At 39.6% G+C, this 18,685-nt stretch overlaps 1 protein-coding gene across 10 annotated transcripts in view; it reads right to left on the reverse strand.

The window, feature by feature from the left end:
- Nucleotides 1-18,685, reverse strand: part of KIF6 (kinesin family member 6) — a 332,020-nt gene that overhangs the window by 234,039 nt on the left and 79,296 nt on the right. For 9 of the 10 annotated variants that reach the window (XM_061624903.1, XM_061624906.1, XM_061624909.1 and 6 more), the window contains 2 exons: nt 16,525-16,654; nt 2,096-2,302 (listed from right to left, as the gene is read on the reverse strand). In XM_061624903.1, the coding sequence (XP_061480887.1) occupies nt 2,096-2,302; nt 16,525-16,654 (337 nt within the window). The remainder of the gene's footprint in view (nt 1-2,095; nt 2,303-16,524; nt 16,655-18,685) is intronic. The other variant, XM_061624910.1, reaches the window with a different exon arrangement.

Below are 18,685 nucleotides of genomic sequence, written 5' to 3' on the forward strand. Positions count from 1 at the left end.
ATGTGGAAACAGCTGCAGATGGAGCTAAAACTCTCTTCAGCTCATCATCCCTTGACAGACGGTCAGACGGAACGACTGAACGCTGTTTTGGAAAGATATTTACGTTGTTATGTGTCCTACCAACAGACTGACTGGGTGTCATATTTACATTTTGCAGAGTTTGCCTATAACAACTCCTTACACTCCAGCACTAAGCAAACCCCGTTCTTCGCTAATTATGGATTTCATCCTAAAGCCTTCCCAAGCAGCTCAGAAGGGGTGTTGGTGCCCGCTGCAGGAGACTTTCTGAAGGAATTACAGGCTGCGCAACAGACATTGAAACAGCAGCTAAACGAAGCCAAGACGGAGTACAAGAGAGTTGCTGATCAGCACAGAAGAGAGCCCCCCCCCTCCAACCAGGAGACCAGGTATGGCTGTCCACCCGTTTCCTTCAGATGCCAGGCAAATGTAGGAAATTACAAGACAAGAGGGTGGGGCCTTTTGAAATAGAGGCTCAAATCAATCCCGTGGCGTACCGACTGAAGTTACCAGACACGTTTAAAATGCACCCTGTGTTTCATCGATCTCTGCTAACGAAAGCAGCCCTCCCAGTGAGTTACGGCCAGAGGAGCCTCCAGGGGCTCCACTCCTGATAAATGATCAGACTGAGTTTGAAGTTGAGGAAATCCTGGACTCCAGAATAAGGCGTAACAAATTGCAGTATTTGATTCATTGGAAGGGCTATGGGCCAGCAGATAGATCTTGGGAAGCTGAAACTGACGTGCATGCTCCAGATTTGGTAAAACTTTTTCACCAACGTTTTCCCCATCGCCCCAAGCCAGTCAGGGGGGGGGCTGAGCCTGGGAGAGGGGATGATGTCCAGGGGCAGGGTTGGGGTCCTGGGGATTCATCAGAACTGGATTCAGAAGAACCGGAGAGGGGGGAGGGGGTCACATCGCCAGAGTGGAGCGAAGATGAAGCAGAGGAAATTCCAGAGATAGCGTTACCTAGCAATGGGGACCTTGAAGGCTTTACAGCTTCAGAGTCTTCCCTTGAAGTTCCCACGCCTCCTCTGCTCCGAAGCTCAGAACAGGCGGGGGAAGAGGGAGGGCTGCCCAAGACAGAAAAGCCGCAAGACAGTTTTAAAACTGCCCCCCCTTTCCCCCATACCGGAGTCGGAGACTTCAGAAGAGGAGGGGCCTGTACTTCCCCCGTCGCCGCGTACTCGAAGACAGTTGAAAAGACAAGAAAGGAGAGGGGGAAGGAGGGCGGTGACTGAGGGTCCGTTAAGGAGGAGTGAAAGGCTTCGCGCCCGTTTGCCCCCTTCTTAAGAGACAGGCGGGAAAGCAGTTCCTTGCTCTGTCAACTCTCTAAGTCGCAGGACCTGTAACTCTGTGTTGCTTCATGAGAAGGCACAGTCTCTGTTTGGATATTACCTTAATAAAAACTGAATTGCTTTCAACCACGAGTCTGATTCCTGAGTCCCATCCTGGGCCTGACACCCAGTCAATCACTGCACTCAGCAGGTGAGGGCCTCCTGAAGATACCATCTTATCAGGAGGTCCGTTCCGTACAACATAGGAAGCGGACCTTTAGTGTAGTGGCACCTACCCTTTGGAATTCCCTCCCCTTAAATATTAGACAGGCCCCATCTCTGTTATCTTTTTGGCACTTACTGACCTTCCTCTTTAACAAGCCTTTTAAGTAGAGACCTTATGCCAGTCTGCATCTGTGTTGGAACTGCTTTTTAAGATGTTTCTAAAGTTTTTTTAAAAGATGTATTTAAAGATGTTTTGTTTTAATATATTTTAAAGTGTTTTCATGATATTTCGGTGTTTTTAGTGTTTGTTGACCTGGGCTCCTACTGGGAGAAAGGACGGGAAACAGACAAACAAACAAACAAACAGGAAGTTATCTTAAATATAGTATAGTAAAATAGCATAAGGAAAATTACATTTATCATGCTGCTACCTAAGATAAACCACACTGAGGCCCATTATATACTTTGTATGAATCAAAGTGAATAGCCATGATTCCAAATTCAACAGAAAATGAACATTCTAAAAGCAAGCTACCATTACAAAGTAATAGTAAAATGAATTGCTGTCAATTTTACCTGTTCCAAGTAATGTAACGACAGATTGATATATTTGGCTTCTGTCAGCAACTGGCCTCCAACTCCAGTTTTTGCAACACGCTCTGAACCAGCTAGATCCACTAAATGTAGTTTGGAGCGTCGAACAGTTGCAGAACCTGGTTCTTTGCTTAAGATATGAATGGTGAAAATGCAGTGTGAACGAGTGGAGGCTTGATTCATTGGAGTCTGTGAAGGAAACAATTCATAAACTCAATAGTACCAACTCAAAGGCTTGCAAAGGAAGGGGGAGATTTATCTGCTGATCATATAGAAAACATAAATGTGTAGTTAAAAACACAGGTCATGAAGATGCATTTAAACATATTATGAACACGTGTGTTATTATTTTATTTATTACATTTATATCTTACCTTTCCTCCAAGTGGCTCAAGGGAGCACACAAACATAGTTCTTCCCCTCCCCCAAGATTTAACCCTCACAACAACCCTGTATGGTAGGTTAGGCTGAGAGACAGCGACTGGCCCAGGGTCACCCAGTGAGCTTCATGGCCGAGTGGGGATGTAAACCTGGTCGCCCAGGTCCCAGTGCAACACTCTAATCTACACCACACTGGCTCTTGCATAAAAATCTACTGGATCAGACCAAGGTTCCATCTAGTCCAGCCATTTCCACAGTGCCAACTAAAGGCCTCCAAGAAGCTAGGAGGATATGAATACAATAGCCCTCCAATGCTATTTCCCCCAGCATCTGGAATTCAGTCCAAATTGACTTTGAACATGGTCTGTTGAGCTATCATGGTTAATACATAGCTGTTGACACACCTATCTTCCATTGATTTGTCTAATTCCCTACTAAAGCAATCTGTGCTGACAGCCATCACCAGTAGAAAAGTCCATAAATTACTGTGTTGTGCAAAAAAGTATTTTCTTAATCTACAATCAATCAGTTTCATTGGGTAACCCCAAATTTTACCATTTTGGGAGTGGGAGAAAAGTTCTCTCTGTCTACTCTCTCCACAATTCATAATTTTATAAATCTCCATCAGGAGAGCATTAGCATTTTTTTATATAAACTGAAAACCCCAAATCCTTCAACCTTACATAAGTCACTACAATGTAACTTTAAGAACTGGTGCCTGAGTTTGCTCATTTACCTCTTCCCTCCTCATTCCTTTTTCCTTTCTGTCATGTATTTTAGATTGCAAGCCTGTGGGAAGGAACTATCTTCTTTTTGTTGATCCAATATAAGCTGTTTGGGGAGCCTTTTCTGTGCAGGGGCAGGGGGGTAAAATGTGCTAAATAAATACATGTATATTATTAATCACTTTATATATTTCATTTTTTACAATGCACAATAATTAGCTTTTTAAATATTACAAATCCTCTGAGGTAGCCAATTAATATGACAAAGGCCAATAACTTAGCCTAAGAAGCCCGGACATATATATTCAAATGGAGTTTTTTTATTTAACTCAAGTAGGTAATATATGTTTTAAATTGTGATGGTGGTGATGGTGATAACTCTTTTATCAGTGCAAAATGAGTTGCTAAAAGCAAAATAAAACAATAACACAAAACAAAACAAGGCAAAAACGGGCCATATCTGCACTGCAGATCACCTTGGCTCATGGCTTCCTACTGTTTATCATGTTGGGAGTGGGGCAAGAGCAACTCTTGTTTGGGTTCTTTTGTTTGTATTCCAGAAGGAAGACAGAGTTAGGGTCCTCCAGCTGGCTAGGCTTGTCTACCTCTAACTGTGCTCTTCTGTACATAACTTCCTTCTGTTGTAGACTGATATGCTCAGAGAAGCTTATCTGCCTCTCCTTCCTTTGTCTTCTTCTTCGACTGTCCAAGGAAAGAGGAGACATCTCTGTCTTTGTTGTCTCTCCTGAATCATGAAGGCAATACTCAAGTCTGGGCATTGCGCCTCCAACTTAGTTAGTTAGTTAGAACTAAGTATGCCTTTCCTATCTACTATGTATTTCTATAAATAAAGTGGCTTTTTCTTATTTTACTACGTCTTAAGTCTCAGTGATTTAAATGCAGGGTAAAAAACTGCTTCTTAGGTAAATACACACTGGCACATGCAGCTCAAACCACTGAGTTACTCCACATATTTCCATAAAATATCCACACATTTGTATTCGGGCATCTGCCCATTTCCAGTCTTCCTCTATTAGACTCACACCCTGAGCACTTTGTTACTTGGGTTATTCTGGGCCAAAGCGACTCTTTGGTTCAGTTGCCTTCATCTCTCTTGATCCCTCCCATGTATGTACAATTCTTGTCAAATGTTATATTCCATATACAATGTTATGCTTTTCCATCAAGCACATTTAAGAAGACAAACACAATGAATGCTACATCACTTTTTTGTGCCAAGACAATTTAGAAGGATTTACCTAAATAACTTTTGCTAAAGTTAAGAGGGAAAATTTACCTATCTACAACATGGTACAAATTTTGACACAATATCATAGCAGGTATATGGGATATGCAAATAAATGTGACCTTGCAGATGTCGGGTGCTATCCAAATACTGTGTCCCATTAGTGCAGTGATTTATGCTTCCACAACAGAACGTTCTCTCCACCTTCCCCAAATCTGCTCTAGAGGGCTGGGGGAACCCCTAGAATAAATTTAGGGGGTGGTGGAGAAAAAGAGGGGGGAGTTCCATTATGGATACCGCCCATGGTAAGTTACAGTGTTATGGATTTCGCAAACAAACATTGGCCAATGGCAAACAAGTACTGAAGAATTTCCTGAGAGATCTATTCTGGCTTACAGAATTTCTATTCATAGTAGAAGTATAGTAGGGCTCCACTCATACGGCAGGTTACGTTCCAGACCCCCGCTGAAAAGTGAAAACCACTGAAAAGCAGAACTCATTGAATAGAATGGCGCGCGATGCCTGAAAACCACTGTAAAAGTGGAACAAGCGCTGTATGAGTGGGACTTTAGTCTAATTGCGTGTAATTGAGACCGCCACATTAGTGAAGCACTGTAAAGCAAAGTGCTGTAAAGCGGGGCCCTACTGTATTGTGTTAGAAAGATTGGAACTCTGCTTCCTAGGATGCCTAGGCTACATGGAGTTTTTTTCCTCCACACCCCCCCCCCCCCGCTATTTGTAAACTAAGCATTTCTGCCATAAAAAGCACTGGAACACAACAAGGTTTTTTAAAAAAATAAAAAATCCTTAAATTATATTAGCAAGATTTAACTTGATGCTTTCCCTTATCATATGCTATCTACTCTATGATGCAATTCTAGTAGGTATATATTCTCAAAAGAGAAAACATCAAAGTGTATAAGCCAGTAAAAATGTAAACAATTAATGATAATGGAACATTGATATAACTGTAATGTAGCTTCATGCCTTTGATTTTTTTGCTCATACCATACACATAGATAACTTGGCACAAAGCGACAGAAATAGAAAATCATTTGTCAATACTGCCACTAAATGAAAAAAAAAACATTGTTCCTTTTGTGCATCTTCCAAATGAAATTTCACTGCATATACTCTGCAACTGTTTGGACAACTTGAAATTAAAAACAAAAACAAATATTTAATAAGGCGTTAAGAGCCCACTACAAAGATTTTCTGATGATTTCAAAACTGTGTTGGTCTTGTTAAAAACTTCCCAGACATATGTGTCTACAGTCATTAAGATGAAAAGGGATTACAGAATGGGTCAATTTCATTACAGATGGATTTTGCTGCAGATCTATATCTAGAAAAAATAGATGGATTCCAGTGACTTGCAAATAACTTTTTGTATAAAGGGATTCCATCATTCAATTGTTCTTGACATCATGAGAGGAACACAAGGGGCACATTTTATTCAGTTCAAACAACTCCAGCTTGTATTGGCTGCTTTATGTTCCAGAATGACAACCATTACACTCCCCCATCCCCCAGAACAACATAACGGCAACTGCATATCTTTCAGCTATTACATGGCAAAATAGGTTCATTTCTATCATATACCATCTCAAAATACCCAGTGTGGTTCACGCTAGGTCAACCCTTCTTCATTATTTAATGTCTGGATATAATAAGACTTGTAGCTTTGAACAATATTCAATATATCAGAGTCCAGTAAAAAAATGCTGCAGAGCTATTTCAGATTCCCCTCCCCTTATATTTCTAGTATTGGGGAATTATGAAACTATGCACCTTTGCCAAAATTAAAACAAGATAGATACTAGATTCAAACATTTACAATGGCAGCCAATAAATTTAGGCAGTAACACATTTATCACTGTGGTCACATGAAAAATTACCATCCACACTATGTGGATCCACATAAAATCTGGAGAAACTGCATGGCTTATTGCTCATTTTATTAAATGTATTTCGAGCAATATGGGCCAAGTGAACTGAAGAGGCAAACTGCTTCCAATATAGCAGACTTCTGCTCATGCAATGGAACTTCCCCTTCCTCTCCTCCTCTCATGCATCCCCCAAAATCCAGCTCTCCAGACAGTGAACAATAAGGGGCAAGAACAATAATAAGTCCCTTTGTACAAGGATGACTGTTAGGCTTATACATTGACACAATCAGTTATCCCCCATTGTCTTGGCCTCAAAACTTAATAAACAAAGTTCAAACTATTCCTGTACTTCTTAGAAAATATTTACATTTTTTTTTTTTAGATGAACGGGTGCACTGATTCAAATCCATTTGTCCCATTCCCATTTGTGCTGCTTCAAAGTCCATAGCACCTTTAGCCGACCTCCATTTGGGACGTTTATGGGCCAAGACTTCCCAGTTCTCGATGCTCATGTTAAATTTTTTTAGATTTGCTTTAAGAACATCTTTAGACCTCTTTTGCTGTTCAGCGATATTCCGTTTTCCATACTTTAGTTGGGAGTACAGTAGCTGCTTTGGAAGATGGTGATCAGGCATTCAAACAACATGGCCGGCCACCAAACTCGATGTTGGAGGATCATTGTTTCAACACTGGTCATCTTTGCTTCTTCCAAAATGCTAACAGTAGTCTGTCTGTCTTCCCAAGTAATTTGCAAAATTTTCCGGAGGCAGCATTGATGGAATCTTTCAAGTAGTTGGGAGTGGCGTTTATAAATGGCCCATGTTTCACAGACGTACAGTAAGGTCAGTAGTACAATGGCTTTGTAAATAAACATTTTGGTCTCCCTGCAAATATCCCAATCCTCAAACACTCTACACTTCATTCAAGAGAATGAGGGACTCACAGAGCTCAGACGATGTTGAATTTCAGTATCCATGTCAGCTTTTACAGAGAGATGGCTGCCAAGATAGGGAAAGTGATCAACGTTCTCCAGTGTCACACCATTCAGCTGGATTGATGGTGCTACAGAGGGATTGGTTCGCACTTGCTGATTAAGCACTTTGGGTTTTTTGATGTTAAGCGAGAGGCCAAGCTTTTCATATGCTTCTGCAAAGACATTCAGGATAGTTTGAAGATCTTTCTCTGAATGTGCGGAGACTACATTATCATCGGCATATTGAATTTCTACGACAGAGTTCTATGACTTTCTGCTTTCAGCCTACTGAGATTAAAAAGCTTTCCATCTGTTCGATATATGATTTCCACACCAGTAGGAAGTTTCCCCTCAGTAAGGTGTTGAATCATAGCAATAAAGATAGCAAGTAAGATAGGAGCAATGACACATCCCTGTTTTATGCCTGATCTGACTCTGAATGGCTGGCTCTGAAAGCCATTGTTATCCAAAATTGTTGCTGTCATGTTGTCATGAAGGAGTCGCAAAATATTCATAAATTTATCAGGGCATCCAGTTTTCAGAAGGATGGTCCAGAGAGCAGTTCGATTCACAGTATCAAAGGCCTTAGTCAGATCAATAAATGCCATATATAAAGGTCGATCATGCTCCCTGCATTTTTCTTGAAGCTGTTGTGCAGTGAAGATCATGTCCACTGTCCCCCTGGAAGGGTGGAAACCATTTTGAGATTCAGAGAGGACATCCTCTGAGATTGGTAGGAGGCGATTTGCAAGGATCCTTGCAAGAATTTTACCTGCGGTAGCAAGAACACGCATACCTCAATAGTTCCCACAATCTGTTCTATCACCTTCTTAAAAAGGGTGATAATTATGGTGTCCCTAAAGTCATCTGGGATCTCCTCCCTCATCCAGATTTTTTTTATGAGCTTATGAACTTGTGTAAGTTCAGGCTCACCTTCTTTAAAGACTTCAGCAGGAATCCCATCAGGTCCACTAGCTTTGTTGTTCTTCATTTGATTGATGGCTTTACTGATTTCATCCAAATTAGGGGATACTGCAAGCTCGTCTCTAGTTTGTTGTGGAAGCTCGTCTCTAGTTTGTTGTGGAGAAGACCTCACCAGACACAATAGAGCTACGATTAAGGAGGTCATGGTAATGCTCTTTCCAGCACAGTGCAATAGACTCTTTATCCTTAAGAAGTTTGCTACCATCCATTGAATGTAAGGGATTTGTACTGTAATTTGTTGGTCCATAGATGGCCTTTGTGGCATTAAAAAAGCCCCGTGCATCGTGAGCATCTGCAAAATGCTGGATTTCTTGAGCTTTCTTTATCCACCAGGCGTTCTTAAGTTCTCTAGTTCTTCTTTGGACCTCAGCCTTTGCACTGGCATAGATTTTTTTCTTAGCAGCACAGTTTCTGCCATATCTGGAAGGCTTTCCTTTTCCTGTCAATGATATGTTCAATCTCACTATCATTCTCATCAAACCAATCCTGATGTTTCTTAGTTTGGTATCCAATAGTTTGGTCACATGCTGCAATAATGGATGTCTTCAGTTTAATCCAGTGTTCCTCAACATTTTCAGGGAGTTCCGTAGGTAGATGTTTCTTGAGAGCTGTTTGAAACCAGGCTCGCTTAATAGGACCTTGAAGGGCATAGATGTTTATTTTACACCTTTGTTTTCTTCCTTGGAGCCTACGTTGAGGAACAATAATAATGGCCATAGTGGATCGAATTAATCGGTGATCTGTCCAGCAGTCACCAGCGCTTGTCATGTCCCTAGTGAGGAGTACATCACGACTATCTCTGGCACGGACAACTACATAATCCAGGAGATGCCAGTGTTTTGACCGAGGTGCTTCCATGATGTTTTAAATTTATTTTTCTGATGAAAGAGTGTGTTTGTAAATAACAAGATTATGCTCTGCACATTTAGTCAGAAGTAGAATTCCATTCAGGTTGCTATTGCCAACTCCTTTCCCAGTGGTTTCTGGCCATAAATCGAAATCATGCCCAACTCTTGCATTGAAATCACCAAAGAGAATAATTTTATCCTCCTCATGTATTTCTGATAAGTGTCCAGCTGGTTATAATTTTTTTCCTTGATGTCTTCATCAGCATCTAACGTTGGTGCATAAGCACTTAGAATAAGTTGCCTGCTTGGCAAGTTTTAACTCAAGTTTAGCTCATGGGATTACACAGAAGTTATGGTTTGGATGACCAATGGAATATGTCAAGGCAGAGTTCTCTGATGCCATATAGTTTTTTGAACAGGCAATTTCTGTTCTTCTAGTTGAGCACTAAAACAGTGAACTAGAAGCACAAGCAGCTCCCAGGCATGCCCTTATGCTGTATGTGAATTTTCAAAAACTCTTTTGACAGCTTTTGCACATGCTCCAATTATACAGGTTTCATTAATGTACACATGTATGCCTAACAACCTGTATAAAAAGTTTCAAAAGAAGATTTGAGAAAAGATGTCATTAATTCCCTTCCCAGGTCAATCTGTCAGTCTTACTTTTTCTTTCCCTTGATTACCATGTGGTGTGGAGGGCAAGAAAATCCGCACAATGGCTTTTATTTTAACTTTTTACACAGCAGATGTGCTGCTGCAGTCAGACCAGAGCTCCAGACAGTCATTCCTACCATCTTCACTTCTCAAAGTGTCTCTGGACCCAAGAGCCATGTAAAAATATTTTTTAAAGAAAAGAAGTTGTCACTGTGGAACTGTCATGGGGAGGAGGGGTGTTGGGGCTCAGCCCTACGCCCTATGCCTCTGTAGTGCCACTGTGTATTATGTCTTCCTTTCGTATGAACAAGTAGGATACACATGCAAAAATCATTCACAGAATTCAAGCTGATTCTGTCTTTCTGTAGCAGCAACAATATATTATCAGCATTTTAGTAGTGAAAAAAGATCAATAAAGGAGATTCTGGGGAAGAACAAAAGTCTATTGAAAATTTGGAATGACAATAGGAAAAGGATTATATATCAGCTTTTCTAAAAATGCCAGATTGTCTCTAAGGAAATCTGTTTTAGTGTTTCAATTAAAAAATACTACAATGGCCCTTTAAAATGTGCACTCGCAAAAAATAAAAATACTAGCTACAATAGTAACTAATACTTACAATAGTATCTAAAAGAGAGTAACTCCAATACAAATCTCAAGAATAAGTCTCCACAGTCATCTTCAAATATTTAAAATCTTTACTTTCCATTGAAACAACATATGTGAATGCTGCCAAAACTCTGCTCTAGGCACTCCTAAATGCACTGCTCCCAAATTGAGGCTACAGAGTAGAACAATAAAATCCTGTATTGAAATATTTCCTTTCTCATTAAAATAGGCTACGTTTGTATTAAGGAAAAAAGGAAAACTGAACACCGAGTTGGAGACAGATTTGCATGCCCACTTTGAACCAGCTTCCTAACAAATCAAGGTTTGAGATTTCTGAAGTATGTGCGTGCTATGAATCATTATTTCTACTTCTTTTGTTGAATAATAAAATCTTGCAAAGAACTACACAGACCATAAAGCCTTTTTCAGCTTGAAAGGCCTACATAATTTTGAATGCACTGTAAATAGAAACCACACTCTTTAGTTTAGATCCATTTCATTTGTGTTGGCTATATGGCAAAAAGAAAGTGAAATCCACTCGAAAATCCACCACTGGTCATTTCTGTGTCAAGCAATTGCCAAGTTGTGAAGTGACAGCAGGAAGACTACAGTCCTTAAAAGTTGCCTCTAAGCCAGATAAATGAGCACAACTCCTTTCCTGATTATATTTCTTAGTAAAGAATGAGCTGTAGCTTCATTATGTCTTGCTATCTTGAATCCTGTGGAAACTTTGTTGAAATAGAATCATAGAGTTGGATGGACATTAATGGTCATCAAGTCCAAGCCCCTGATAATGCAGGAAATCCACTGCTGTAGCATCCTTGATAGATGGCTATCAGCCTCTGCTTAAAAACCTCTAATGCAAGACAGCCCATTACCTACCAAGGCAGTTTCTTCCATTGTCCAACAGCTTGTACTGTCAGGAGGTTCCTCCTAGCATTCAATTTAATTCCCTTTTCTTCTAATTTGAAACTTTTGGTTTGGATCCTACCCTTTGAAGCAAGAAAAAACAAATTTGCTTCACCATTTATGCGACAGGAAGACCTCCAAATATTTGAAGATGGCTATTAATTATCTCTTCTTCAAGCTAAACATATCCAACTCCTTCAACCTTTCCTCATAGGTCATGATTTCAGACCCCTCACCATGTTCAACACCCTTCTTGAAACATGTTCTAGTTTGCTGGTATCTTAAGGTTTGGTGACCAGGACTTGATATGACACTTCAGATTAGGTCTGAACAACCAAAATAGAGAGGCACCATTATTTCTTGTGATCTGTTGATATAGCCTAGAATTGCATTTACCTTTTTAGCCACCACATCACACTGTTGACTCATTAGCTTATGGTCCACTAAAATCCCTAGCCCCTTTTTACATGTACTGTTGTCAAGTCTGGTGTCAGCCATCCTATATTTGTGCACCTTGTTTTTCCTACCTGAATGCAGAACTTTACATTTACTTCTATTAAGTTTTGTGACTTTTGGCCAGTTTTCCATCCTGATCATTTTGAATCCTGTTTCCATCTTCTAATGTATTAGCTATCTCTGTCTCTGCAGATTTGATGAGTATCCCTCTACTCTTTAATCTAAGTCATTTAAAAAGATGCTCAACAACAATGGGCCCAGAACAGAACCCTGCCAACCTCCACTTGTAACTTCTCTCTAGGTTGACAAGGAGCCATTAATGAGCACTCTTTGGGTACAGTCATCAACCAGCTGCAAATCCACCTAACAGTAGCATTGTCCAGCAATTTCTTAAACCACCTGATTTACCTAAAACAGCCTTTCCCAACCTTTGGGTTCCCAAATGCTGCTGGACTACAGTTCCCATAATTCCTGGTCATACTGCCTGGGGCAGATGGGAGTTGTAGTCCAGCAATATCTGAGGACCCAAAGGTTGGGAAAGGCTGATCTAAAACATTCCTGCTCCCCATGAAATTTAGATCACATGGGTATTCTAGGCTTGAGAGCTAAACATTTAACCATAAATATATAATAGACCATTTATACGTTCAGAAAAAGCATATGACACACGTCTCCTGGGACCCTGTCACTTCAGGACACAAGCAGAGGATTGTTTAATGGACTCTCACATCAGACTAGGACCTCTCTTTTCAACATGCTAGCTTTCCAGGAGCACAAAATTTAGACAGGGGAGCATTCACCTATACCACCCCCCAAGTGCATTTGGCCCAAGAGGGTTATACTATATGCTCTTTCAGGCATAGGTGGTTAGGAAAGGCCAAATGCACAAAGACAAAATCAAGACAACTACAACAGAAGTTCTTCCCTCTAAACTCCAGCTCAAAAACTACATGTATGCTTTACACCAAATTAATTCAATTATGACAATTTTCCAATTGTCTATGAAAATGAAATTTGTTATCAAAAAGCTACTTCAAGGCTCACAGCTGAAATGCATGGCCACGGTATGAAGAACCAATATGCATACATCGAGCAGTTCTTACTACCAAAGAGACAAATAATTTTTAAAGCGGTGAGAACATCTGGCAGCTGTGGTGCCAACATCACAAAACTCAGACTATGCACATGGCTCTGCCTCAGGTGCACAAATTATAACATAATGCATCTTTGCATCATGTCCCAGAGTAACTATGCTAGTGTTAGAATGCCATACAAGTTTCCTGAAGAAAAATAATTACTGGGAATTAATGAACATAGATTTTAAAATATAATGGTTTTAATTTCACACTATCACATGTATGCTTCAAACAGCAGCAAAATATTAGGGCTATTTATCCCCCCCCCCAATCCAATTTGGGCACCAATTCAGATTGGTTCCAACCCAGGACAATCCAGACCCAGCCCAATCCCTGGAAAAAAGAATTATTTTGGAAATCCCATTGACTTGCATTAGGAAACAAATATGGCCTTAACTTTGTTTTTTCACATGGGTGCACGAAATCTGGAGAAATGGTAGCCCCTCAAGAGGTGATTAACTCTGCCAAAATCAGACAGGTAACTCCCGGGATTTTGTGCTAGCCACCTTTAAAGTTTCCTTTTTTCCAAAAAGTTAAAAAGGTTTTTAAAAAGACTGTACTGCACTGATATACATAATATTACACTTTATGTGTGCTGATTGTGTACTGATTGTACAGTACTGGGCTGTGTACAATGTTCTCACAAAACGTACACATGCACACACACACACCAAAGTACTAATAAAGACAGTCACAGAAAACAGAACATGACTATAAATAAAATGCAAACCTAACCTAAAAACCTAAGGGCAAAATTGGAGGGGGGTGGGGAGATAAGGAAAATGACATTTCCTAAGTAATTAAGACACAAACAAGAAACACTTTTATTTTTTGTATAAGGATGGGAATAGGATTGATTGAGAATGGATGGAACACAAACAAATATAAGGCTGGGTAAGGGTACTGTGAAGGAAACAAAACACAAGCTGAACAAATGCCAAACTCCAAACTCTTTCTAAGAAACAGAACTTGCAAAAGAGTGAAGGCAGTATGAGTTTGCTGCATTCTAAGACGTCTGCCATTCCTCCCCACAAGCACTGTGATTGGAGAATGTTGGGTGACATTCTACTCCTGGATTGGAAACTAGAGCTCTCAATGAGCAAAGTCCAGCTCTGCTCCTCCCTCTCCCCTTCCCCCTCTCCCCACTCTAGTGTTCTTCTTATATGGTGTAGTAATTAAGAACTGCAGCATTTTGGAGACAGTCTGTCTGATGTTTAGTTCCAGACTGGCACAAATCACTACAAATTGATTCAGGTTCATCCAACCCTCTCTGTAGTGATTTTCAGCTGCCTTAACCTAATCTGGAGTCAGCACAATTAGCCTGATTTGGTTTCTGATTCAGACAAATTGGTTGCACAGCCCTATAAAATATACATTTCCATGAAAAAAAAAAGATTTAGCAAAGGGTAATTCTACCAACCTTCACCCCAAAAGAATTACAAACAAATCTGGTTCTTTTATCTAGAATTATGAGTTCAGAATCACTAATTAAAGTGCAATTCTTATTACTAACTTCAAGAAGCATGCTCTTCTTATCCTGCTTGCGGTTTTCCCATGAGCAAGTGGTTGGCACTGTGAGAACAGGATGCTGGACTAAATGGGCCATTGGCCTTATCCAGCAGGCTCTTCTTATGTTCTTAAGAAAGCTATAATGCTGGCTGAAGTTTTGAGATTGCTTCTAGTGTTCCGATTTTAAAAGCATGTAACGTTCTTAATAACTTTTCCTGAAAATGTTGGCTTTGCTGTAAGGACATGAAAATGAGCCATAAGAACTTGACTATGTACACCAGGCCTAGAAACTATGTTTTGCAGATGTTTTCCTGTTACCATAGTAGCTTCTGAATTTGTCTCTATCAATATGAAGTTAGTAACCTCATATTAAAAAGTGACAAGAGTCAATCTTGTAGTACACTACTTCATCAGGAATAATACTGACCAGTTAAAAACAAAAAACTATTTTTCTTGTTTGGATGATAACATAACCAGATATTCAGAGTAAATATTAACATACACATACTCTTAAAAAGCCAGACCATGACATTTTGCACATGCCAAAATAAGTGCTTCAAATGTGCCAAAAAATTTTGCTTTCCAGGTGCCAGAAATCAGAAATCTTTTTGCCTTGAATTTGAAAATTTGCCATTAAAATGGTTTTTGCTGTTCTGAACTCATAGATTTAAGGGAAAGAGCTCTTCTCACTGCAAAATAGAAAGGTTTCAGACTATTTAGTAATAGCCATTATTGTTTTTAGAAGTCTTGTCTGAGCCTTTGTGGATATACGCATCATGCCATGAAGATCCATCATGGTCATATTCATATCACAGAAAGTACACTTGATATGAACATGTGATCTTGTTACTTTGTCCCTCACTTCCTGGCTTCACAAACAGCTTTTCTTCTATCACAAGGTAGTTTCCGACAGCATTACTATGTGGTAATACCCATATAGAAATTCATTTCTTCAAGGGGTTTGAGGTCTGCTCAGATCATCTCAAGTTTCAAAATCATGTTTGCCCAATTCACATTGGTCTATGATGTGAGCATGCCCTCAGTTTTCAAACAGAGTTTGCTTGGATCTCAAGCAATATCAAATTAATTCAGATTTATTACCATTTAGACATTTAAAGGAATCTTCAGAATTGCTGATGCCTTGAATAAATTAAACTGGAGAAATTGTGTCTGGCATGATTAACTGTGATAATCTTTCAAGCATTTATCTTCTGGTAATATACGCATGAACACAAGCTGGATTTAGAAAGGGAAGAGGCACCTGAGATCATATAGGAAACATATGTTGGATAATGGGACGGACCAAGGAATTTTAGAAGAAAATCAACCTTTGCTTCATAGATTAGAGCAAAGCCTTTGATTGTGTAGTTCATGAAAAACTATGGAATGCTTTAAAAGAAATGGGGGTGCCACAGCATCTGATTGTCCTGATGCGCAACCTATACTCTGGACAAGAGGCTACTGTATGGACAGAATAGTCAAGAAATCAAAAGAAGGCTGGGACTGGGGAGGGCAGCTATGAGAGAACTAGAAAAGGTCCTCATATGCAAAGATGTATCACTGAACATGATCACTAAAGTCAGGATCATTCAGACCATGGTATTCCCAATCTCTATGTATGGATGTGAAAGTTGGACAGTGAAAAAAATAGATAAGAGAAAAATCAACTCGTTTGAAATGTGGTGTTGGAGGAGAGCTTTGCAGATATCATGGACTTTGAAAAAGACAAATAATTGGGCGTTAGAACAAATTAAACCAGAACTGTCACTGGAAGCTAACATGATGAAACTGAGGTTATCATACTCGGGACACATAATGAGAAGACATGATTCACTAGAAAATATAATGCTGGGAAAAACAGAAGGGAGTAGAAAAAGAGGAAGGCCAAACAAGAGATGGATTGATTCCATAAAGGAAACCACAGACCTGAACTTACAAGATCTGAACAGGTTGGTTCATGACAGATGCTCTTGGAGGTTGCTGATTCATAGGGTTGCCATAAGTCGTGGTCGATTTGGAGGCACATAACAACAACAACATTCTGAGGTTGACAAGAGAAAAATTGAATTGTTACTGGCTAAAGATTCTCACCTCTGCAATCATCCTGTTGGTGTCTCCTAAGAAAAGAAGGTTCAGGGCTTCCTCTTCACTGGTTGCTTGCTGCAAAGACAGATGTTTCAGATGAATGTTCTGGTCAGGATCTTCCATTATTGTCACCTTTCTATAAGAAAATTAAAAACATAAGAGTCTGAGTAAAACTTAATTTTGGTATTTTGGCCACAACTATATAACAGGCTTTATTAAAAATTCAGAATATATTTTGTTAATAAATGTACATTGTGGTTTGTATTTTCTTTCTAAACACATTTTAAACAAGAGTATGCAACTGTACAGCTTTGACTATTAATGGCAAACATTCCCAGTTAATGAAATGTGTGCTTCAAAATGACTTGTTCCACTTCCTCAAAGTGTGGAAACTGCTGGCATGAATTGTTCAAGATTAAAAATACAAAAACAGTAGCATCCATAACCTGCTGATGCTTATAGCAGTAGTGATAGAATTATTAGGGAGATGAGTGGGAGAGTAAAGGAATTTTCTTCCCTTCCATTCATTGTCCATTCGAAAGTTTCAATGAGCAAAGGGAGCTCTTCTCTCCCTGTAATAGAGCCACTGTAGAGGCCAAGAGACAGCAATGGCTAAAGCAGCTGTAGAAATGTAAATTCACTCCATCATGAACTTTCCTGGATCTCTAGATAATCTCTCCAAGAATTAAGGTTCTTTGGAATCAGGGTAGGGAGCAACGGGTCTTCTACCTTACCTTTTACATAACTTGCCCCTAGTCTGAGCATGGTAAAGAAACAGAAAAGGTGTTTTGTAATGTCACCAGGCATCTGGTGACCTATGGTAATTTATCTTTCCTTCCCACCACCCAACTATCTTAGCCTGTGGTTTCAGAAACCAGCTCCCAGGGGTTGCTCTCCTGGTGAGAAAGGATTTTCCAGGTGTTCACAACAGCACTACCAAAACACAGTAGTGCCACATTGCTGCTTATATCAATCTCCATCTTATTGGGATTCAACCTCAGTTTCTTGGCTCTCATTCAACCCATTACTGCCTCCAGGCATCAGTCCAGGACCTGCACAGCCTCACCTAATTCAGATGACAGGGAGAAAGAGAGCTGAGTGTCACCCACATATTGGTGACACATTATTCCAATGCCCCTGATTATTTTTCCCAGTGGCTTTATATAGATGTTACAGCAAAACATAAGATATAAGTTTTAGTCAGGAATATGGGAAACACATCAGCCCCAATCATATCCTGTGCACAAAGTAGATTCCATTTGGGGTGGAGGGAAACAGGAAATTCAGTTTTGAGGAATTGCCTCTCCCTCACCCAATGTTTCTTAGTCACAATCAGTATAACACAGAGAGAATGTAAGAAAGTGGTTTCTATATAACTGATATATCAACAATATGGATGGTGACATTCAATTAGAAGATGCAAGTGAACAAGTAGCTTTTAAAACAACAAATAGATATAGTTGCCAAGATTTTGTTCCCCTTTTTTAGAAACAATACCATCACCAAATGGGAAAAACGTCTCTTCCTTTCATAAAAGAAACCAATTTCAATGTTTGTTTATACAGGCATGAGAGTGGCTGTATACTATAGCCAACATGGATTTTTCATATTCCCCCATGTTAAATTGAAAATACCCCCATGCCATTCTGCTGCTTCCCATAAACTCATTTCAAAACAAAATCTTACAAAACCTATAGTCCTGAACTCAGAAACGCTTGCTTAACAACCCTAAGTTTTCATGGCGATACACAAAACAGAGAATTCAGAGATCAAAGTCTAAAACACAAGTAAACAAATCCAGACTTCTGCTGGACTTTTTTCTGTCACAGTTCTCATAATTTGTTGAAATTAATTAAAAATCAGCCATGTTCACAGAGTACCTGTAATCCTATTACTGACCTAGTTATATGTTTCAAAGCTTGTTATAAACCGTGCAGAGAGCTTCAGCTATGGGGCGGTATACAAATGTAATAAATAAATAAATAAAGCTTTGACATTTTTAAGCGAGGTTGGTGGCAAGGAATAAAAGTATTTTTAAAGAATACTAAAGATTACTATAAAGTCCAGTTATTAATAGAATAACTTCTCAGCATTATGACATTTCTTTTCTACTGGAGTACCAGATCAAAAAGTAAGTTTTAGGGTGATCATATAATGGTATGGAGAA

Source organism: Rhineura floridana, chromosome 4 (genome assembly GCF_030035675.1).
Source record: "Rhineura floridana isolate rRhiFlo1 chromosome 4, rRhiFlo1.hap2, whole genome shotgun sequence".
NCBI lineage: Eukaryota > Metazoa > Chordata > Lepidosauria > Squamata > Rhineuridae > Rhineura > Rhineura floridana.